The 25,088-nt window shown below is 39.1% G+C and overlaps 1 protein-coding gene across 1 annotated transcript; it reads left to right on the top strand.

Moving 5' to 3' along the window:
- Window positions 1-1,849: 1,849 nt before the first annotated feature.
- Window positions 1,850-2,587, top strand: LOC134735854 (endogenous retrovirus group K member 19 Env polyprotein-like). The gene has a single exon (XM_063633561.1). The coding sequence runs from the start codon at window positions 1,850-1,852 to the stop codon at window positions 2,585-2,587; it is 738 nt and encodes a 245-aa protein (XP_063489631.1).
- Window positions 2,588-25,088: the final 22,501 nt, after the last annotated feature.

The following is a 25,088-nucleotide window of genomic DNA, read 5'->3' as shown; positions in this document are numbered from 1 at the left end:
ATTGAATTAGTTGAAGAAAAATTTCAGTCAGCACAAGCAAATAGAATAGATCACTTATCCCCATGCCAACTTTTGATTTTTGCTACTACACATTCTCCAACAGGCATCATTGTTCAAAATACAGATCTTGTGGAGTGGTCATTCCTTCCTCACAGTACAGTTAAGACTATTACATTGTACTTAGATCAAATGGCTACATTAATTTTTCAGGCAAGACTACAAATAGTAAAATTGTGTGGAAGTGACCCAGATAAAATCATTGTTCCTTTAAACAATGAAGAGGTTAGATAAGCCTTTATCAATTCTGGCGCATGGCAGATTGGTCTTGCTGATTTTGTGGGAATTATTGATAATCATTACCCAAGAACAAAAATCTTCCAGTTTTTAAAATTGACTATTTGGATTTTACCGAAAATTAACAGACATAAACCTTTAGAAAATGCTCTGATGGTGTTTACTGATGGTTCCAGAAAGGGAAAAGTGGCTTACACCAGGCAAAAAGAATGAGTCATTGAAACTCAATGTCACTCAGCTCAAAGAGCAGAATTGGCTGCTGTCATTTCAGTGTTACAAGGTTTTAATCAGCCTATTAACATTGTTTCAGATTCTGCATATGTAGTACAGGCTACAAAGGATGTTGAGACAGCCCTAATCAAATACAGTATGGATGATCAGTTGAATCAGCTGTTTAATTTGTTACAACAAACTGTAAGAAAAAGAAATTTCCCATTTTATATTACTCATGCTTGAGCACATACTAATTTACCAGGGCCTTTAACGAACGCAAATGAACAAGCTGACTTGCTAGTATCATCTGCCTTCATGGAAGCACAAGAACGTCATGCCCTGACTCATGTAAATGCAACGGAATTAAAAAATAAATTTGATATCACATGGAAAGAGGCAAAAAATATTGTACAACATTGTACTGAGTGTCAAGTCCTACACTTGGCCACTCAGGAGGCAGGAGTTAATCCCAGAGGTTTATGTCCTAATGCATTAGGGCAAATGGATGTCACACAATGACCTTCATTTGGAAAATTGTCATTTGTCCATGTGACAGTTGATACTTATTCACATTTCATATGGGCAACGTGCTAGACAGGAGAAAGTACTTCCCATGTTAAAAGACATTTATTATCTTCTTTTGCTGTCATGGGAGTTCCAGAAAAAAGTAAAACAGATAATGGGCCAGGATACTCTAGCAAAGCATTTCAAAAATTCTTAAATCAGTGGAAAATTACACATACAAGAGGAATCCCTTATAATTCCCAAGGACAGGCCATAATTGAAAGAAATAATAGAACACTCAAAGCTCAATGGGTTAAACAAAAAAAGGAAAAAGAGAGTAAGGAGTATAACACTCCCCAGATACAACTTAATCTAGCACTCTATACTTTAAAGTTTTTAAACGTATATAGAAATCAGACCACTACTTCTGCAGAGCAACATGTTACTGGTAGAAAGAACAGCCCACATGAGGAAAAACTGATTTGGTGAAAAGATCAAAAATAATACATGGGAAATAGGTAAGGTGATAACATGGGGAGAGGTTTTGCTTGTGTTTCACCAGGAGAAAATCAGCTTCCTGTTTGGATACCCACTAGACATTTGAAGTTCTACAATGAACCCATCAGAGATGCAAGGAAAAATGCCTCCGTGGAGACGGAAAACCCTCACTCGAGCACCATCAACTCACCAGGTGAACAAAATGGTGATATCAGAAGAAAAGATGAAGTTGCCATCCACAAAGAAAGCAGAGTTGCTGTCCTGGGCCCAGCTAAAGAAGCTGACACAGTTAGCTGAAAAAAGCCTGAAGAACACAAGGGTAACACAAACTCCAGAGAATATGCTGCTTGCAGCTTTAATGATTGTATCAATGGTGGTAAGTCTCCCTATGTCTGCAGGAGCAGCTGCAGCTAATTATACCTACTGGGCCTATGTGCCTTTCCCACCCTCAATTCAGGCAGCCACTTGGATGGATAATTCTATTGAAGTATATGTTAATAATAGTGCATGGGTACCAGGCCCCACAGATGACGGTGGCCTTGCCCAACCTGAAGAAGAAGGAATGATGATAAACATTTCCATTGGGTATCATTATCTTCCTATTTGCCTGGGGAAAGCACCAGAATGCTTAATGCCTGCAACCCAAAATTGGTTGGTAGAAGTACCTACTGTCAGTGCCATTAGTAGATTTACTTATCACATGGTAAGTGGAATGTCACTCAGGCCACAGATAAACAATTTACAGGACCCTTCTTATCAAAGATCATTACAATGTAGGCCTAAGGGGAAGCCTGGTCCCAAGGAAATCCCCAAAGAATCAAAAAGCCCAGAAGTCTTAGTTTGGGAAGAATGTGTGGCTGATACTGCAGTGGTACTACAAAACAATGAATTCGGAACTATTATAGACTGGGCCCCTCGAGGCCAATTATATCATAATTGTATGGGCCAGACTCAATCGTGTTCACAGGTCCCATCCATCTGGCCCATTAATATGGCCTATGATAGTGATTTAACTGAAAGCCTGGACCAGGTTCATAGAAGGTTAGAATCACTCTATCCATGGAAATGTAGTGTGTAAAACCCCCTTATATGCTATTTGTAGGAATCATAGATCTTAAACCAGATTCCCAAACTATAACCTGTGAAAACTGTAGATTGTTTACTTGCATTGATTCAACTTTGGACTGGCAGCACCATATTCTGCTAGTGAGGGCAAGAGAGGGCATGGGGATCCCTGTGTCCATGTACCGACTGTGGGAGGCTTCCTCATCCATCTATATTTTAACAGAAGTATTAAAAGAAGTTCTAACTAGATCCAAAAGATTCATTTTTACTTTGATTGCAGTGATTATTGGTCTTATTGCAGTCACAGCAACTGCTGTATGTAGACAACTGCTTGATGTAGACACTCAGCCATCAAGAAGGTGGAGCCAACTCCTCACTCCATAAGTGTGGGCTCTGCATAGTGACTTGCTCCAAAAGAACACATGCAGTATTGACAAGGAGAAAAAATAACTTCACAGTGGAGAAACCTGACAAACAGTAGCTCTGCCAAATGATCCAAGTGAACATCAAAGATGACAGTTCACCTTGAGAACATGAAGTGACAATGGGGGACATTCTACAAAATTCCTGACCAATGCTCCTCAGTACTATCAAGGTCATCATGAGATGGAAAGCCTGACACACTGTCACAGCCAGGAAGAGCCTACGTGATGACTACATGTCATGCGGGGTCCTGGATGGGATCCTGGGTCAGAGTAAGACAGAACTAAGGGAGTCCAAATGAAATATGAACTTTAGTTAATAATAGCTTATCAGCCAGGCGCGGTGGCTCAAGCCTGTAATCCCAGCACTTTGGGAGGCCGAGGCGGGCGGATCACGAGGTCAGGAGATCGAGACCATCCTGGCTAACACAGTGAAACCCCGTCTCTACTAAAAATACAAAAAATTAGCCAGGCGAGGTGGCGGGCGCCTGTAGTCCCAGCTAAGTGGGAGGCTGAGGCAGGAGAATGGCGTGAACCCCGGGAGGTGGAGCCTGCAGTGAGCCAAGATCCCGCCACTGAACTCCAGCCTGGGAGATAGAGCTAGACTCCATCTCAAAAAATAAAATAAAATAAAATAAAAAATAAAAAAATAAAAAAATAGCCTATCAGTATTGGTTCATTAACTGTCACAAATTATGTAAGATATTAATAAGCCATGTGAGACACACTGATAGAAGATGTTAATGAGAGGAAACTAGGTTGCGGCTACATGGCAAATCTCTGCTTTTTTTATTGGCAATTTCTGTGTAAGTAAAAAAATGATGTAAAATAAAACTTTATTTAAAACAGTTATATTTTTTAATGCTTCCTTGTTTAATTATTTATGCTGTGAATTACTAGTAATTGACATTGTTAACTAATCCTGTTTTTTTAAGTAAGAGCATTATGACACAAAAAATTAAACAGTGCAGACTGATACATAAATCAAAACAAATGTTCTTTACATGTTTTCTGTTACAGTAGTAACACATATGTGTAAGCTTCATTATCATATTTTTTTCTTGTGCTGTGGTTGTGTCCTGGGTTCATTCTCTAAAATGCTGATCACCTTAGACCAGGAAAAAAATAAACTTACAGACTCTGCTTCAATTCATGGCTAAATATTTTCAAAACAGTGATTTTGTAAAAATACGTTCCAACGGCAAATTGATTCATTGTGATGAGATCACTTATTCCAAAGACTTCTTGTCTTTATTTTGTTCCCATGCCTACCTTTTAGCCATAATACAACAGAATCAAATGTTGGCCCTTGGGAAAAAATATTCAAAGAAAGAAAGAATGTGAACAGAACTTACAACCATGATGATTCAATGTTTTACCACAATGCTTTCTAAAACAGAAGAGTGTAAAAGGATATTCAAAGTCAATTTCCTCGGAGAGGCTTTGCAGAAAATGAGGAAACTAGAGAAATAAAAATGGCAGGACATTCTACGGGTGATTTTCGATGTTGCTATGTTTTAGGGGAAAAAAATACTTTACCTTTTAAAGAATCACAAAGAATTATTGGGAACCCAAACTCTGGAATGTTTGCAAATTTAATTGAGCTTCTATGTAATTATGTCTATGTAGCTAGGCATGAAGTTGATGGTTTTTTAAAAATCTATGTCTTATTTGTGCAATAAACTACCCAATAAATAATTAATGCTCATAGGAAAACATGTTGGACTTTGTGAAGGGAAAATAAATCTTGGGGACCCAAAATCACAAAGCTAAAAGCAAAAGTCAAGCTGGGAACTGCTTAGTGCAAATCTACCTCCCATTCTATCCAAAGTCACCCATCTGCTCACCAAGATAAATGCATATCTGATTGCCTCATTTGGAGAGGGTAATCGGCAACACAAAAGAATGAAACCATTTGTCCCTTACTTACCTATGACCTGGAAGCCCCCTCTCTGGCCTTCTTTTCAAGTTGTCTCACCTTTCTGGACTGAACCAATGTACATCTTACACATATTGATTGATGTCTCATGTCTCTCTAAAGTGTATAAAGCCAAGCTGTGCCACGACCACCTTGGGCCCATGTTGTCAGGACCTCCTGAGGAGGCCTCATGGGCATGCATCCTCAAACTTGGCAAAATAAACTTTCTAAAAAATCTGAGAGCTGTCTCAGATTTTCAGGGTTCATACATGTAATGTAGGATGTCAATGTTTATAAAACAGACATTATTCTGTCTACTATTACAAATATGCTGCCAATTAACCTTAGGCTTTCTCAACAAAATGAAAAATGATGAGGTACAAACAGTATATGTAAACTTAAATAATGTTGCAAGTTTTAATATGCCTACTTTTCAATTTTTCAATACTATTTTTACTACTTTAACACTGTAAGAAAAATGAGTAATTAAAACATGAATAAAAGTGTTTACAAGGGTTGCACGTGTTTCCTCCAGCCTCTGCCCATCCCCAGCTTTCATCCCAACGGTGCTGATGGTGACTCTAAGCATTTCTCCTTTCTCTATATCAAGATATCTCCCCAGAAACAAGCCCAAATCTTACCATATGTTCTGGCACGCTATGGTGATGAGCAGTGGTGAGCAGCTGAAGCCTCAAGGAAGGGATGCTTTTGTAAAACAAGACTTGTAGAATATAACTTGTGAAAGTAAAGCCTATGGCAGAGTTCGTCCTCAGCACACGGGGAGCTGACAGGAAGCTTTTGCCTCACCTTCCTCAAAGGCCTGCAGCCACGTCTCCCCAGGTCAGTCTTAAGGACAATGAAACTCTGGTCTTCACTGTAGACACGCTACCACTGTAGACATGCTCCAAAGCCATGGTGACCCACCTTTGGGTGGGTCCTGAGGAGAACAAAGCTCTGGTTCTAATCCTAAACCTAACCCTGTCCCAAGACTTTGACCCTGAACCTAAACTCTGATCCCTACCCTGCTCCCTAATTCTCACCCTTACTTTGACCCTGACTTTGATCTTGACCCTGATCATGACCCCACCTCTAACCATACTTCCAGCCCTGACTCTGACCCAGATCCCAACCCTAACCCTAACCCTATTATTATCTTTATGATCTATCTCTAATCTTACCCTCTAGCTCTAAATAGCTGTACCCAACAGCACTTTTTATTTATTTAACTTCTTTTCCTTGAATTCTCTAAGGATATCCTAAAGGAGATGTCATTATGTATTTTGCATTCCCTCTAAGTGGTATGGCTTCAGATGTGAAGTTCTAATCCTTTGCAAGACATAAAAAGTTTGGAGGGTAATAGTACTGGGTTGTTAGGGATGCATGTTGGCATTCATGATAGTCATTGGTGCTGTTCTCCAAATATTTTCAGTTCATTTTTTATGAATGAATTCTGACTGTTCCATCCTACCTACTTAAATTTTTGCATGGCCACATGACTTTTTTGTTTGTTTGTTTGTTTTTTGCCAATGGAGGTGAGATGAAATAACATGTCACTTTTTCAGAAGAGATCTCCAAGAAACAGAGTTCTATTCTGCATGCTTTTTTCTCTTTTCTATAGCAATGGGGATCTTATTGATGGTCCCTCCTTCGGTCTGGATTCCTGTGTTAGGATGACACAGCACAGAGCTACCTCTCACCTGACCCATGATGAGATGTAAATAAATGACGAAGATTTTTGACCCACTGAAATTTGGAGGTTGTTTGTCACCACAGTTTAACCTAGCCCCCATTGACTGATGCAGGGCTGAAGAATGAGTCCAAACTGGATCTGGACAAGACATGTGAAGAGCACTCCAGGCTGAGTAAAATTCAAGTGTTGTCTGAAAGATAACAGTGAGCACAATATGTTATTGGGGTGGGTGTGGGATAAATAAGGTATATCAGGTGAGAATAATGAGAAACTCAACTTTAAAAGATGGTGCTGATTTGGACTGTGGAGAGATCCAAATGCTCTGCTTAGCATTTGACATTGTGATGGATGAACCACTAATTAAGAGCCCAAAATGAAGGCTTGGGGTAAACATCTGAGGGTGTCTAATATCCCAACTTTTCATCCTAGAATGGGCAGAGTCCTTGACCCCCTTCTAGGGAGACTTCCAAAAGAAAAAAGACCTGCATTTCTTCAACAACGCACACTGAGAGACTTTCCTGCTCTTTTGACATGTGGCTAACACTCCTCACCTTTCATTCTGTCATCAGTGTTTCAGGGAAACACCTTTAACTCTCTATGATTTACAGGTTATTAAATGGCCCTTATAATTCCCTCCAGGGGTGGAAAACACTAATGATGATGGTGTCTGAGCTCACAGCAGCAAGCAGGCATGTGTGTTCAGCAGCCATGTGGCTCATTGCTAGGAGCTTACTAAATAAAATATTCTACAACATTGCTTAACACAAGGGGAGACGCTCCTGACTCAGAGGGTTTAATTGCTCACCTACTTCTTTTTCTGCCCTCTTGGGCTCCTAAAATGAAAAGAGCACTGGGGTGATAAATTGAGTCAAAGGGGTGCCAGCCGCATCAGAGCAAAATAGATTCCTAAAAAATCCCTGGCCTAAGATGACAGCCTTGGCTGGATACATTTGAATGTGCTGATAGTGGACATGGTAGAGTGAAGGTGGTTGAAATCTTCATATTAAAGAACTTCCACCCAGATTGCAAGAAAAGAGAGAGGAATGGAGATGGCAGCACGAGTTCCTACAATAAAAGCAGATGTTTTGAGATCAGTTATATTTGTTCTGAAAAAAATACAGAAACCAAAGTTTAGCCTGAGGCTACAATTAATTGGGCAACAAGCGAGAGGCACATATGGCATAGACAGATTTAAACATTTCTCCCTTATATTAATACAAGTACTAAAATTACAAATATATTGATTCCAAATAAAACAAATATTTAAAAAACATAAATATTTTAGCATGTTTATGGAATCTACAGTAGTTTTTGAAGGAGATCTCACAAACAGGTTTGGTTTTTGAAGATTAGAACTGATGGTCTAGAGAATTCATTTCATTCCAGAGAAAGAAAGAGATGAATTTCTTAGGTTCCTTCAGGAATGTGTCTAGCTTTGCCTAATCTTTGTTTGAACTATGGATGCAGCAGAAGAAAACATGAGGATTTCACAGATTTAAGGTGTGAATGGGCTACAAGAGGCAATTGGAAATTCTTTGTCATTGAAATGACAAAGGCTGCTGTGAAAAAAGCAGAGAAAGGGAATTTTTTTAAAAAAAAGCAAACAACAAAAACAAAAACCCCACAAAAAAGCAAACAACAAACAAACAAAAAACAGAGGAAGTATTCAAAACACACTGGGCTGTGACTGCTTCCAGGAATGGGCTACAAGAGGCAATTGGAAATTCTATTTGCTTTGCAACTGTGAGTTTTCCAGCCTGCTTCCTTTCTAAAGTATATTACTTTGTTTTTGGTTCATGAAGTTATCCATTTCTGTTTTCTGGAACAGCTATGTATTTTCTTTATCTATCATCTATCTATCCACCTGCCTATCATCTATCTATCTATCTATTTACTATCTATCTTTTCTACCTTTCGCTATCAAGACCTGGGGTCAAGCAGGATAGAATTCCAGTGTATGTTCACTCTACCATTTAAAAGAAGAGCTCTTGTAGGCGTTCTCCAACACATCATAAACCTGAGCTTTCTAAAACAGGGTGTGGCAAACTACCATGCATGGGCGATGTCTGACACAGTCTGCATTTGTAAGTAAAAATGTACTGGGACACAGTGTCATGCATGTGTTATATAATGTCTCTGGCTACTTTCATGGTATAATGGAATAGCTGAGTCATTGAGAGAGGGACCATATGGCTTGGAAAAAAATAATTAACATTTAGCCCTTCGCAGAAAATATTTGCTGACTCTTCTTTTAAAAGGTCTCTGTTTAGAATGCTAACTATTGCCTTCTGGATAGAATCACTACTCTTTACCACAATCAACACAGCTTCAACCCTGCTTCTATATCCAGCCTCATCTATTATTTCCGCTCCTTCTCCTGATTTTCCTTCTGGCCGTGCTGATGGATTGTCAGTTTCCCAGATGTGCGAGAATCTCTCCTCCCTTCTTGACATTCTCATGCTTTCCCTCTGCCTCTCAAGAACTTCCTGTCCCATCTCTCATGACAAATCTCTTATTCATTCTTTAAGATGCAACCCCCTTTTCTCTTTCCTTAAAGAAGTCTGTCTGGCTCTATTTTGGGTGATGTGTTCCTTCTGCATCTCCCAGAGCCAGCCTGTGTGTGTCAGCTACAGCATTTATTTGCATCTCTGTGTCATATATCACCAAATCTGCCTAAGCTTGTGTGAGTCACTGCATGACAACTTCAGCCTCCACCAGCATTGTCCTCACTAACCACGAGGCTTAGACATTTGTCCAGTATGCTCAGGGTTGTGGGGTGGTAGCAGTAACCAGCTGATGAGCATCATTTCTTACATCAGAATCAAACCTGTAAATCTCTGCCATTCGTAAGTATTTGGAGTTTAAAATTGGCATAAAGATTTTCCTTAAAATAAGAACAAATGGCTTGAGTAGGCTTTTGGAATATATGATACTTCTGTTGGTTCATTTTGGTGTTCAGCATTCCCACATGAACCTAAACACGACTCTGCTCTTAGTAGCTGTGCGACCCTGGGAAAGTCACTCAATCACCCTCAGCTAAATTTTGTTGTGTGAGAAATGGGAAGAGAGTTGTGATTTTTATTTAGTGAGTAATAACAAACAAAAGGCATTTAGCTTCCTGGAACCTGGTATGTAGTAGATCCTCATGAAATACTAGCTCTGTTGATAAAACTAGACCGAAAAGACCTTTTGAAGTCAACAACAGTATCATGCAGTGAAGGATGAGATGAGAAGCTGCTGCTGCTGCTGCAGCCTGCAGCTCCTGGAGGCCCGTTTTGTCCATGATTTAGCAGGAATGCACTACCTTTACATGAGGAGACACTGCCCACAGGAACCAAGGCCATTCTTTGAAGACAAACATGTTTTAATAGACTGTGCATTATATAATAGTGTAATATAAATAATAATTTATTTACATTATTATGTTATGACTTTTGTACAGAGCTTTACACCTAGATATTCTGAAGTTGGTGGTCTGTGAGTGGCATCGAGTGATGACTGACACACTCTGACCTGGGGTAGAACAACACGTGTCCCTGCATTTGCTCAATTTCGGGGCATCACCACCTGCTTTCAAGAGTGTGTTTTCCTATCCTCCTGAGTTTTGCCCACTTAAGCAATGGTTTTGCTGTGATAAACAATTACACTATTTATCAAAATATTACTTTGGAGATTACTGGTTCACATAGTTAATTTTCAAGTTTTCTTAAAATATCAGGCCCTTAGCTAATGTCAGTGGCTCCAAGGATGAGAAGCTAAAAACACCTTTTTTTTTTTTTTTTTGGCCAAGACAAAAAAACAACACATTTCAAACTTTACTGTCTCATGCTAGTCCCTGGATAATTAGAAGTGAACACACTCCCCTCCCAGCCCAATCACAGCTAGTGAACAACCAAGATCTCCTGCAGGTGCCTTTGCCTTGGCTTTGTGAGCCTGGAGTTGCTGGCTGGCACTGGGCAGCAGACAGCAGAGCTGGTCCCATTTCTCCATGCTTTCCCCACTCTTTGGGGGACATGGGCACATTGAACAACCTGGGTCCTCACCTGGCGCTGACTGGGAAGCTATTTGATGTCAGTCTCAATGTGAACTTCTGATTTGAAAGGAGAGTATAGGTCACCCGGCCCCACTTACTCATTTTACCAAGAATGAAAATAAGGATCTATTCCAGACATGAGAGTACACATTGTAAGGCTGTGCAAGCTTGATGCACTTGTATCCACTCAGCACACACTTACTGAGTGCCAAGTGTCTCCAGCATGAAAGGTGCTCTAGTTCCTGGGGTTCAACCCTCCACAGAGGACAGCAGCACCTCAAGGGACAGAGGTGCAAAGAGCAATGTGGGGGCCCTTCTGCTGGAGAGGTGGCTAGGGAGGTCCTTAGAGGAAGTGACACCTGAGCTCTTCTCTGACGGGTGAAGCTGAATTACTTGAAGCTTACGGCAAAGAGGTGTCCAGGGAAGTGGAGCCTGTGAGCCAAAAGCATGAGCATAATGACTTGTCCAGAGAAGTGTAACAAGTTCCATATTGTTTTATGCCAAATCTGCACAAGAGTCACCAAAGGAAAGAGCAGGATCCTGGAGCCAGGGCCTTGGATTTCACCCGCTGGCAATGGGAATGTTCACTGGGAATTTTGGGGGGCAAAACATGAAAATGTTTCCTCCTAGCTCCAATTCTCTATCTCTCTGTCTCTTTCTGTCCCTCTCTCTCTCCCTTATATTTAATTTTTGTATTATCCTAAGAAAACACAGATGTCTCAGGCATGGGGTTTAGCAGCCTGCCTCTTTCTGGATGACCAGGGGAGCACTTTGGCCTCTGTGACCTTATTTACAATAATTCACGAATCTTGCAAAAAAAAAGTCATGGTAGCAGAGGTTAGAAAATCTCCTAGTGTTCCTTCTGACACTTTGAATTTATGATTAATATGTTTAATCTTCATCTTCTGAAAAGTCACCAGTTACACAGTGAGGACCATAAAGGGAGTCTGTTTCTGTGGTTTGTGGCTTCAACAGTCAGCAGTTCTGCAGCAACAGCATTGCATGTGGGTTTTAGGCTGACGATGCTCAACAGTGGACAATTCTCTTCACCTGCCTGGGCCCCACGGCCCGCCCTTCCATACAGTGCAGGGTCACAGCTGAGCTCTCCGAGACATCTCACAGGGCCTCGGCTTCTGAAGTATCAAGTGTCTTCTAGGTGAAGATTTGGTCTCATAGCCTTCGTGGCTTCTTCCAGGTAACCGTTGGTTTTATGACCTAACCCTGGTATATGTGTGACATATGTGTGAATGTGCTCCCTGTGGCAGAGCTGAGGAAGGACTCAGTCATCACAGATGCCAAAAGGCAAATGCGGTGTGCTTTTTTCCAACGCCTCCAGTCTTGTATTATTTTTACCCATCAGCCCATTTGAAAAAGAAAAAAAAAGCCTCCTCTTAGAATTAAATCCCCTCTGGAGATAATGAGCATTTTTTAAATCTTTCATTTTTTTTTAGTCGCATTTGCTCCCACTTCCTGCCAGGATCCACTAGAGGGCAGAGACACCCGTGTGTATTAGTGTGGCACTTGCTGAGTCATAATAAAAACAGATACCCTGCCCACCCGGAGCAGAACTCCAGTGCCGGGGCCAGCAGCAGCAAGTAAGAAAACCTTGGTTTCTGTATCTGCGTCAGCTACACAGTGCTTGCACACAGGAGGCATCAGCCAGTTTTCTCAGTTAAAGACACAGAAACAAAATGTGTCCTCACTACTTTTTGAATTTACCATGTTATCTAATATTTTAACTTAATTGAGTGAATAAACTCCCTATGCATCTGGACACATGCATGGAAAATTCACAAACATTTCAAATCAAAACAGAGTATTTTGCAAAAAGAAAATTTCTTATATATGTGCATTTCACTTTTTTTTATCTTTTAGTGATTTTAATGTAATGAAATTGAAAACGCTGTGCTTCTAAAAGACTTTTTAAGGAGCACGGTATTTTTCCGTTAAAAAATTGGCAAATTATCTTCTACTATAGATAGAAGTTAATTGGCTGAGGGTAATAAACAGAAGATTAAAAAACAAACATTATCCCCTGATATTCTATCAAGGGCTACAGTGAATTACACACCCTGGCATGGGTTTGCACACCACGTGCTGGAAGCCAGCAGTCATGCAGGCCATGCTCTCCCACATTTAAAGAAGCCCATGATTTGCAGATAACGTGACTGTATATTTAGAAAACCTCATCATCTCAGCCCAAAATCTCTTTAAGCTGATAAGCAACCTCACAAAGTCTCAGGACACAAAATCAATGTGCAAAAATCACAAGCATTCTTATACACAAATAACAGAAAAACAGAGAGCCAAATCATGAGTGAACAGTTCATGAGCAATTCACAATTGCTTCAAAGAGAATAAAATACCTAGGAATCCAACTTACAAGGGATGTGAAGGACCTCTTCAAGGAGAACTACAAACCACTGCTCAGCGAAATGAAAGAGGGTACAAACAAATGGAAGAACATTCCATGCTCATGGTTAGGAGGAATCAATATTGTGAAAATGGTCATCCTGCCCAAGGTAATTTATAGATTCAATGCCATTCCCATCAAGCTACCAATGACTTTCTTCACAGAATTGGAAAAAAACTACTTTAAAGTTCATATGGAACCAAAAAAGAGCCCGCATTGCCAAGACAATCCTAACACGGAAGAACAAAGCTGGAGACATCACACTACCTGTATTCAAACTATACTACAAGGCTACAGTTACCAAAACAGCATGGTACTGGTACCGAAACAGAGATATAAACCAATGGAATAGAACAGAGCCATCAGAAATAATACCACACATCTACAAGCATCTGATCTTTGACAAACCTGAGAAAAACAAGAAATGGGGAAAGGATTCTCTGTTTAATAATTGGTGCTGGGAAAACTGGCTAGTCATATGTAGAAAGCTGAAACTGGATCCCTTCCTTACACCTTATGCAAAAATTAATTCAAAATGAATTAAAGACTTAAATGTTAGACCTAAAACCATAAAAACTCTAGAAGAAAACCTAGGCAATACCATTCAGGACATAGGCATGGGCAAGGAATTCATGTCTAAAACACCAGAAGCAATGGCAAAAAAAAAGCCAAAATTGACAAATGGGATCTAATTAAACTAAAGAGCTTCTGCACAGCAAAAGAAACTGCCATCAGAGTGAACAGGCAACCTACGGAATGGGAGAAAATTTTTGCAATCTACTCATCTGACAAAGGGCTAATATCCAGAATCTACAATGAACTCAAACGAATTTATAAGAAAAACAAACAAAAAACCCCATCAACAACTGGGTGAAGAATATGAACAGACACTTCTAAAAAGAAGATATTTATGCAGTCAAAAGACAGAAGAAAAAATGCTCATCATCACTGGCCATCAGAGAATTGCAATTCAAAACCACAATGAGTTTTTTTAAACTATCCAGAAATGATCCACCTTGCTTTGGAAATTGAGATTACACTTGCATGGATAGTAAAGATAACCAGGTTACAGAGTACTCTTTCTCGTTACTGGAAAGCAACTTCAACAAGGTCCCAATTAAATTTGAATCAAGTTATTAGCTTCTATGGTTATGGTGCCTTGAACATCCAAGTATAATCCAGTAACAGAGGAAGATATTAAACTAACAGGTCATGGTTGAGTCAAGTAATTAAAACCCTAGGCAGAGCAGGAGGGAACTTCAGAAGGGTTGTTACATCCCAGAAGAACAGTTCTGAAGTACCCTGGAGACCTTTCTAATAACATAGCAACTAACAGTTCATCTAGCAATGAGGTACCTGATAACCGCACGGTGAACGTCTTTATAATGAGCTTTCTTGGCATACCCTATCCTCTTTAATCACCTACAATATACCCTAAGATGAGATTTTAATAACAGAAATAGGCACTTACTCAACAATACATCACTATGACTATTTTTGTAACTTACTGGTACAGAATAGAGCCTACTTCTTTATGACTCCAGATTGTGTCATTGATTTATTGGGATGTCAGAATTTCAACGAGTTGGAATTTTTTTTTTTCTTTTTGAGACCGAGTCTCTCTCTGTTGCCCAGGCTGGAGTGCAGTGGTGTGATCTCCACTCACTGAAACCTCCGCCTCCTGGGTTCAAGTGATTCTCCTGCCTCAGCCTCCCCAGGAATTGGGACTGCAGGTGTACACCATCACACCTGGCTATTTTTTTTTTTTTTTTGGTAGAGACGGGGTTTCACCATGTTGGCCAGCCTGGTCTCAAACTCCTGACCTCAAGTGATCCACCCGCCTCAGCCTCCCAAAGTGCTGAGATTACAGGCGTGAGCCACTGCACCCGGTCAGAATTATTTTAAATCAAGATGCTTGCCCTGTGACCTCAAACAACTCAAGACATTGGTTCTAGCTATCCTGTAGTTTTCCCTTGATTAATATTCACTTATTGCTTATTAAGGAAGATGCAAATAAGCATGCTGTTCCCAGCAGAAAGCATCACTACATCAAAGGTAGAAAAAAGAATCCTCCTTGACTTATGAGGACTAAATAAGAGACAAAGCAGGTAAAGATTCCTTTGTACAGGCTGAGAAAATGAATCATAGTAATGAAAGAATAAGCCTGAGACAAATAAAAACAGCAAAGTATGAGGAAATATTTGGGGTAAATCACATGATGCCAAGGCAGCTTATACTTACCATATCTCACATAATGAACAGTGAGTCCAATACACACTGCCAGGACGATCAGGGATATGAAGATGATGAGGCCGATGAACCAGGGCTCCCAACAAACTCTTTTCCTAGCCGTCACCACATCTGGCCTAAGGAAGAAAGTAAATAGATAGAGTATTTCAGAGCATGCAACACATCCACTCCTTAGACAAAACAGATATTTTTGGGGAATAAAGGACATTCAGTTGGAGGGTTGTGTACTGTCTGGGTTTAGAGCACACCCTGGTTCTAGGCTGCTGAGGCCAATCCTGATTCTGACTCCTGTTTCTGGGCAAGTAGTTTGACTTTTCTGTGCTTCAGTTTCCTCATCCATAAAAGGAAGATGATAATGATAGTACCTATTTCATAAGATTAGGGTTAGGGCTAGGGTTAGGGCTAACAATGCCTGACATGTAGAAAGTGCAATATTAAATGTTATCTATCACTTGTTGAGCCAGCCATGTACTTGATATAGAGTTAGACACTCAGGAGCTATAGAAATATTTTAAGCCTTTTCCCTAGCACTCTAGAATCTTAAATAGCCTTTGAAATGTGTTACAGCTTGAAGCATACCAGGTTTCACATAGAGTTGCTAATTCTATTCTTCTAATTTTCTGATCTATTACCAAACCAAACTTTGAGGATACATAGAACAGACAACCAGAGGCCGCTTCCTAAAGAACCTGAGGTTTTGAGCTAATATTTACCTCTAAGCTTTAATGATGCTACAGGAGGCTGGACACGGTGGCTCACGCCTGTAATCCCAGCACTTTGGGAGGTAGAGGAGGGCAGATCACGAGGTCAGGAGATCAAGACCATCCTGGCTAACACCGTGAAACCCCGTGTCTACTAAAAATACAAAAAAAATTATCCGGGTGTGGTGGTGGGCGCCTGTGGTCCCAGCTACTCGGGAGGCTGAGGCAGGAGAATGGCATGAACCCAGGAGGCAGAGCTTGCAGTGAGCTGAGATCGCGCCACTGCACTCCAGCCTGGGCAACAGAGCGAGACTCCATCTCAAAAAAAAAAAAAAAAAGATGCCACCGGAAATTCTTTTTGTATGAGATTCCCTCAACTTCTCCTATTTGTTCTGCCTTCAAAAATACAAGTTACTGAAAAACATTGGTCCACATGATTTTTGTTTGATTGGTAAAGTTGCTGTCCCATTGGGTTATAATATTTGGTAAGCAAACTCTAAAGCCAGAAATGTGAAATAATAAGTCAGAGATGACTAAGGAGTTTGAATACGATACTCTTATTTTAGATTTCTTGAGGCATTTACTATGCCAGTGTGTGCTGTGCTTTTTTTTTCTAGAGTGCTGTCTGCTACATGAGGACTTGAGGAAAACATGATATTCTCCTGGAGGAGTACTGGGTGTTGAATCAGAAAAAGGAGAATTCTAAGTGCAGCCCTTTCCATAACAGATCTGCGACTTGGACAAATCATTTAAACTTCGAGCTCAATTTCTCCTTGTATCAGTAAAGAGTGGGATAACCATTCCATCTAAAGCACTTTGGGACCTAAAATTAGATCATGAATGTGTAAACAGCAAAACATTTTACAAAAAATACTTTTTGTTTACAAAAATCAAGAACACTCTGTTTCCTGATGATATAGGATCAGGAAGTGATGATATTATCATGTTGGCCCCTGTCACACCATCATTACATCCTGTCTCTGGCTGGACACAAAATAAACAGCATTGGCACAGAAGTCAATGGTGTTATCATCGCTATACAATCCTGTCCCTGGGAAAGGCACTGAGATGTAGTGGAAGGCTCCAGGGACTCTGCTTGTTCTCCTGCCTTGTTCCTGTGATTTTTCCACAGGGCCGTAACCAGGGAAGCTTTATCTTACTCTTCCCAACCTTTCCCATCTCCAGTTTTCCCTTGAGTAGAATTCCAAACACCTGTTCCTAGAATGGCAATTACTGCAATATAAAAAGTCTTCTCCACAATGAGGTTACGTTTTACCTGCAACAGTGCCTAAGAAACCCGCAAAACTGCCTCCTGTTCCTTCATCCCTGAATGCTTGCTATTAATCTGTTGCAGAAGAAAGGAGATGCCTGTAACAGACGTAAGCAAAACTTTGAGGGGGAATACGGGGAGAGGAGGGTTTCTCAACTAATATCAAAACATGTCGGATGAAGAATATGAATGTGTGCTTGTAGAAAACATGAAATCATCAAAAGTATATGATTGTTATGTAGAATTGTGAAATATTAGACGCGTTCTATTTGTTCTGCAGTAAGTTTTTTGTTTTTTGGTTTTTTTTTTTTGAGACGGAGTCTCGCTCTGTCGCCCAGGCTGGAGTGCAGTGGCGCGATCTCGGCTCACTGCAAGCTCCGCCTCCCAGGTTCACGCCATTCTCCTGCCTCAGCCTCTCCAAGTAGCTGGGACTACAGGCGCCCGCCACTACGCCCGGCTACAGTAAGTTTTAATCAAGACAAAAATGTAGACACTGCATCCATTCTATTGATGAGGTAGGTTTCATGTATTAACATTAAAAAGGTTAATGATAAGTTTTAATTTTAAAAAGTTATAGAATAATATGCATTCCATGTTTCAGTTTTTATAAATAAAACTATATACATGTGTGCATAACAAAATATATAGAAGACACAACAAATATTTATTAGTAAGAAGCAGAATAACATATAAGCAAGAAATTTTAATTTTAATTTACGGTTTTGTTTGTTTTGTGGTGGATTTTTTAAGAATAACATTATGGCTTTTGAATTAAAAAAGAGAGAGAGAGACATAGGACGTTCTTAAAATATGAAAAAAAAAAACTAAGGAAGATTATAGATGTATTTTCATGGAATTTACATCACTGCAGTGTCCAAGGTACCACTGTGATTCCTTTTCTGACCCCCACCTTCCCACATTACTCACAACTATTTTAGTGACATGCTGTCCTGGTTGGATAGAAGAAGACAAAAGGGATAACATGGGACAAAGAAAAAAGAGAATCCAGTCAAAAATACTTTGAATAAACAATTAAGAGATTATATTTCTGAGCCCTGCCACCAACTCATTTATTATATAGTCTTGTACACACAGATTCAATTATCTGTCTTAATTTCTCCATGTGAAAAACAAGGATAATAAGTCCAGACCCCTCCTAACCTAATGAGCTAGGTAGAGATAAAAATGATAAGGCCGTTTGGTACTTTGAGCTCCCAAGTGGAAAAATCATTGTACAAATAACAAGGATGATAATTATCATCACCATTATTTTAATTATTCGTAATAGTGGTAGTGACCACATTACTAAGATGTTTGTCATTTGAAACATTATTTGTTCTTTTCCCAGTCTGTATAGCATTGTTTTTCAAACTGATTCACACTATTTTTTTAGCTTTTTTGAGATATAATTGACCCTATTTCTTACTTACTTTTTTATTTTCTCAGTAAGTGATTCAATACTGAATTCCTTCAAATTAGACGTGAAAAAAGTATGCTCAAAGAAAGTAGTAAAGCGAAGGACTAAATTTATTTTACCTATCAACAGACATTTGTATAATTAACCTCCTCCTGAACATACGTAAACACTTGTCCAGTCTTTATTTCCATCTATCAAAACTTATGTGCACCTATTCATGTAAAATCACCTTCAGATAGACTGAATTCTAATAGCTTTAGTAATATCAAATTGCCTTCTTTATATGATTTTCTTTTCAATCTGGAGACATGTATAATTAGTGACAAGTCAAGTGAATATAACAGTTAAAGTATGCTTATGTTTTTTAGCCCCGAATTACCAGAAAACAAGCAATATGTTTAGAGCTGCATTATTATTATCACTTATTAATGTGTCATTTTTAGAATAGTGCTAAAAAAGAAAAGCAGCAGCAACAGCAAAAAGACAAGGGGAAAAATGTACTAAAAGTAATAATGACAAGTCAAGGCTCAGTGTTTCAAAGAAAAATTTACCAGAAGAAGCCTCTTCACAGCAATACCACCAATCAATAGTGGGTCTTTTAAAAAAAGAAAAATTATACTTTAAGCTCTGGGGTACATGTGCAGAATGTGCAGGTTTGTTACATAGGTATACACGTGCCGTGGTGGTTTGCTGCACCCATCAACCCGTCATCTACATTACGTATTTCTCCTAATGCTATCCCTCCCCTAGCCCCCCACCCACTGACAGGCCCCAGTGTATGATGTTCCATTCCTTGTGTCCATGTGTTCTCATTGTTTAACTCCCACTCATGAGTGAGAACATGCAGTGCTTGGTTTTCTGTTCTTGTGTTAGTTTGCTGAGAATGATGGTTTCCAGCTTCATTCGTGTCCCTGCAAAGAACATGAACTCATCCTTTTTTATGGCTGCATAGTATTCCCTGGTGTATGTATGCCACATTTTCTTTATCCAGTCTATCATTGAAGAAGAAAGGAGATGCGTATAACAGACATCACTGATGGTCATTTAGGTTGGTTCCAAGTCTTTGCTATTGTGAATAGTGCCGCAATAAACATACGTGTGCGTGTGTCTTTAAAGCAGCATGATTTATATTCCTTCGGGTATAGACTCAGTAATGGGATCGCTGGGTCAAACAGTATTTCTGGTTCTAGATCCCTGAGGAATCGCCACACTGTCTTCCACAATGGTTGAACTAATTTACACTCCAACCAACAGTGTAAAAATGTTCCTATTTCTCCACATCCTCTCCAGCATCTGTTGTTTCCTGACTTTTTAATGATCGCCATTCTAACTGGCATGAGATGGTATCTCATTGTGGTTTTGATTTGCATTTCTCTAATGACCAGTGATGATGAGCTTTTTTTCATGTTTGTTGGCTGCATAAATGTCTTCTTTTGAGAAGTGTCTGTTCATATCCTTTGCCTACATTTTTATGGGCTTGTTTTTTTCTTGTAAATTTAAGTTCTTTGTAGATTCTGCATATTAGCCCTTTCTCAGATAAACAGATTGCAAAAATTTTCTCCCATTCTTCCGGTTGCCTGTTCACTCTGATGATAGTTTCTTTTGCTGTGCAGAGGCTCTTTAGTTTAATTAGATCCCATTTGTCAATTTTGGCTTTTGTTGCCATTGCTTTTGGCATTTTAGTCATGAAGTCTTTGCCCATGCCTATGTCCTGAATGGTATTGCCCGGGTTTTCTTCTAGGGTTTTTATGGTTTTAGGCCTTATGTTTAAGTCTCTAATCCATCTTGAGTTAATTTTTGTATAAGGTGTAAGGAAGAGGTCCACTTTCAGTTTTCTGCATATGACTAGCCAGTTTTCTCAAGACCGTGTATTAAATAGGGAATCCTTTCCTCATTGCTTGTTTTTGTCAGGTTTGTCAAAGATCAGATGGTTGCAGATGTGTGGCATTATTTCTGAGGCCTCTGTTCTGTTCCATTGGTCTATATATCTGTTTTGGCATATGTTACGTATTTGACAGTAGCTTAGCTCTTAGGATTGTGCCTGCTTATCCTGTCAACAAAAGTATTTGAGATGTGTTTTACTTTGTGAAAAGCCCAAACCAGCAAGCATTGGTAACATCATTCATCCTTCTCACACTTTCTAGAACAAGACTAGAAAAATATGCACAGTAGAATTAAAAAAGAATATTATATATATGTACATGGATTATATATTTTCATTGCTGTTTTTTAAAGAATAAATACAAGCAAATTATTCCATATAAAATTACAAATAACATATTTCTGCCTTATACACTGGAAGACAAAACACATCTATAAGTATCTAATAGCATCATCCAGGCCCTTGGGCTAAATTACAATGTTCGCATTCCATACCATAATAATTACGGCTAGTTCTCATAGAGAAGTTACAAAACCCAGAGTTTAACTATTTCTATTTAACGAACCATAAAACTTAAGTGGCAGTGTCTTTCCCCTACCTTTAAAAGGAGGTTGTGAAGATTGCATATGATATCAACAGACTTTGTTAGATAGGTGTACTACATAAATATTAGTGGCAACTCAACAGTAAGGAATGTCTCTGACCTCCACTGTGATTATCATCAAGGTCTTTATTAAGTTCACAGCTAGATATGGTACAGCACAGGTGACTACAAACTGATATTTCAGTTGACACTTGGCCTAATCTCTAGAAATTTGCAGCTACGTACAGATAGGTGAGTTGCAAAAAAATTAAAGATATTATTAAGTAATTAGTTATGGGTTTATAGACTTAAATTAAGCTACTGAAGTTTGAATTCTACTGATATAATTGCTTTCTTCTCCTCAAACCTTTTTTAGTTCAAGATAATAAATTGGCGTTATCTGAGTCAGCAACTTTATACGCAACAATATCCCACAGCAAAGTTAATGAGGGATGCCATTGCAGACAATCATAGGGAATTCTACACACTTCAAAGTGTGAAAGAAAAATAAGAATTGACAAGCAGTGTGCTGATATCATGGCAAGTGTATCAGAAGAAAATGATTGGGAAACCTGAGATAGAGACACTCTTGTGGCTGCTGATAGATAGCTTGAGACTTTCAGAAACTACCGAATCTTCCTGTTGACATTGTCTAGATGACTCCAAGAAAGTTTGCATGATACAATGGAAGTAGATCTAAACTGGAAAACCAGTAACGTATGTCTTAGTGTTAGTTCAAACAGATGAGAAATCTGAGAGCATATTCCACATCACACGAGTTCTAGCATCCCCTGAGCCCCAACTTGTATGATGTTGAGAGCTCTCCTTTTCTTCACATGTTAAAAAATCAGTGGAAATTTAAATTGATCTAAATGTTCTTCAATTGCCAACCAAGCTAATGTTCCATGCCTCACATAACACAAAAATATTAAATATCCTAATTAAAATTCAGCATTTATTGCCGGGTGCGGTGGCTCATGCCTGTAATCCCAGCACTTTGGGAGGCCGAAGCGGGCGGATCACGAGGTCAGGAGATCGAGACCATGGTGAAACCCCGCCTCTAATAAAAATACAAAAAATTAGCCAGGCGTGGTGGTGGGCACCTGTAGTCCCAGCTACTCAGGGAGGCTGAGGCAGGAGAATGGCGGGAACCTGGGAGGCAGAGCTGGCAGTGAGCCGACATTGCGCCACTGCACTCCAGCCTGGGCCACAGAGCAAGACTCCATCTCAAAAAAAAAAAAATTCAGCATTTATTAAACAATCAGACTTCAGGTAATTTTTCAAATGCCTCATTTTTCTGTTGACTACAATGTCAGATAATTTGAAATAATTTGCAGTCAAACTAAGAGACTACAAGTTATTTGAAACGATCTAAGTACCATACCTGAGAAAGCCAGACTTTGAAAATCATACTTTACTACTTGCTTTGAGAAGTTGGTTAAGGGGTACAAAAGTATGGATAGAAGGAATAAGTTCTACTATTCAGTACAGTAGGGAACTTTTAGTTAACAATATCTTGTTGTGAATTTCAAAACAGCTAGAAGAGAACTGTAATATTTCCAACACAAGATGGTGATAGACATCCCAGTTACGTTGATTTGATCATTACACATTGCATACAAGCATCAAAATATCACAGATACCCCCAAAATATGTATAACTACTACGCATCAATTTTTTAAAATCTCTAGACCCTGATTAAATTGTGCCTGAATGTGACAGTTGGGCCACATGCTAACAGCCTGTTGTGTCCTCTGGCTTGCTGTTTCCTTAGAAAGCACTCTAAACCATACACTAAGAATTCTTTAGACAATCTAGAAATTTCTACATGTAACAAAATTCTATCTGAATTAATTCAGCAATGAAGAGAAATTGAAAAATGTATAGACCTTGTCAATGTTTAAATAATTCTTCCAAAATGAAAAGTGAGTTTTCTTGATTAAAGAATTTTCTGCCTGAGTTACCGACCTGAAATATATGTAAGAATTCAGTTTTAATTTTTGGATGGTACACAAAATTTATGAAATTTTTTATTATATACTCACCTTGACAATTATGTTCTAATATATTGGTATTTAATAATAACATAGTAAAATAAGCTCAGGTTCATATTAGAATAAAGTAGGATTTCTGTGCTAATTAATACCATAAAAATTATAAGAAATGCATTATTTTACCCAAAAGAACAAATACTTTTAGTTACCAATGTCCATGTGTTCACTTCATATCTATATACTGATGACTACAAAATCCACAACTGCAGCTCAGCTCACTTGCCGACACTTCAGAACTATATATTGACCAGCCTATGTTCATCACAATGGGCTATACCTCTTACCGTTCAAACTTAATACAGCTGTACTAGAAACTCCTAGACGCCTATCCCAAATATTTATTCTTTTTTTCCTAATAACAGAAACCTTGATCTTTGGTTAGGCACAGAGCCACCAGAAAAATCAAATAATGCCCCTTGTCTGTAAGAGTCAGCATGTGAATACTTTCTTTCCCATGGAGTCTCTATTTTGTCAGCTAGAATTCTAATGTGCATTTCACAGTTAGAATACATATGTGCTGGTGGAAGCAAAGGTTGCCACAGTAGACCAGGATTTGGAAGACACATAACCAAGCTGGTAGAACAGCACAATAGTGGGAGCCTAGACTCCTGATTATTTTGTGAACCTCCCTACTAGCTCTTCCCTGCCTATCTCCAGAATTGTTTCGCATTAAACAGAACAAAATTCCATTTTATGTAATCCCCTGTTACTCTGGGTTTCCTGTCACTCATAGCTAAATCCAATACTATTATAATATGCAAAACAGATTGTTGCAATCAAGGGAAATTGCCATTTTCACATAATGATCTTTGGGAAAAGAGGACATGAAGACACATATTTACTAATTCTCTTGCGAATTCTGTATATATGAAAGATGGTAAACTATTTTAACTTAATTTTCTCTAGCAGCATAATTTTGAGATACAATTAATTATAATATTAATATGTCAGAAGACCAAGGTTCTAGTCAAGAGCCTCCTTGTAACAAGCTCTATGACTTCAAGCAAATGACTTCCATTTTCTTGTTTAGTGGATAAAGACTTGGGCTTAGGCATCCAACAGCTTGGGATTAGTCCTAACTGCCTGTTACTAGCTAGGTGGCAGTAGGAAAGTTACTCACCCTCTCTAAATCTACATTTCCCCACCCACAAATGGAGATAATGATAGGACCTAACTCAGAAGATTCTTCTGAAGATTAAATAAAGTAACACAAGGCAGATGGCACCATGCCAGGCACACAGTAAATACACCAAAAAAGTTGGCCATTTTCATTACTTCCTCTTTCATAATGAAAAATTAGTTTTAAGGTGGGTTGAAAAATCCACCCAGATGCCTCACATATGCCTAAGGGAATAAAAGGAAGGTAGAGGAAGCTTCTAGCCTCTATCCCACTCCACCCACAGCAATTCTGCTCCAAACATCAAGGGTCTGCATTAAGCTTCCAGTGCAAAAAGGGATTCAACTAGTAAAGAAAACTTTAAGAAGCATTCTTCTTCGGACCCATACAATTCAGAGACTTGAGTCAGGCAGCTGCCAATTGTCCTACAGTTTAGTACAAGAATTCAGTGCCCTGTTTTTAAAAGGCCAAATATAGCTTTATTGTTGAATCAAATAATGTATCCCCAAATGCCTAATAATGACTTGAATGTACTGTATAATTAAAAGATTGCTTTGAAATACTTTTAAAGTGTTCATTTATTATCTTTGGTATTTTCTGAATTAGGAAAGTTGAAACACTAAGATAAAGTAATTTTTTGAAAGCCAAGGTAAGTTATCTGTGCTTCACCAAAGAAGCACTTCTGATCCCAGAATCATGACCTGGCAGAAGACAGGACTAGAAAGCACAGGGCTGATGTGAGAACAGGTGTGCTCGGATTCCAG

This window comes from Symphalangus syndactylus, chromosome 24 (assembly GCF_028878055.3).
Source record: "Symphalangus syndactylus isolate Jambi chromosome 24, NHGRI_mSymSyn1-v2.1_pri, whole genome shotgun sequence".
NCBI classification, from domain to species: domain Eukaryota; kingdom Metazoa; phylum Chordata; class Mammalia; order Primates; family Hylobatidae; genus Symphalangus; species Symphalangus syndactylus.
The sequence above is the reverse complement of the archived record's forward strand: the minus strand, read 5'-3'. Positions and strand labels throughout refer to the sequence as shown.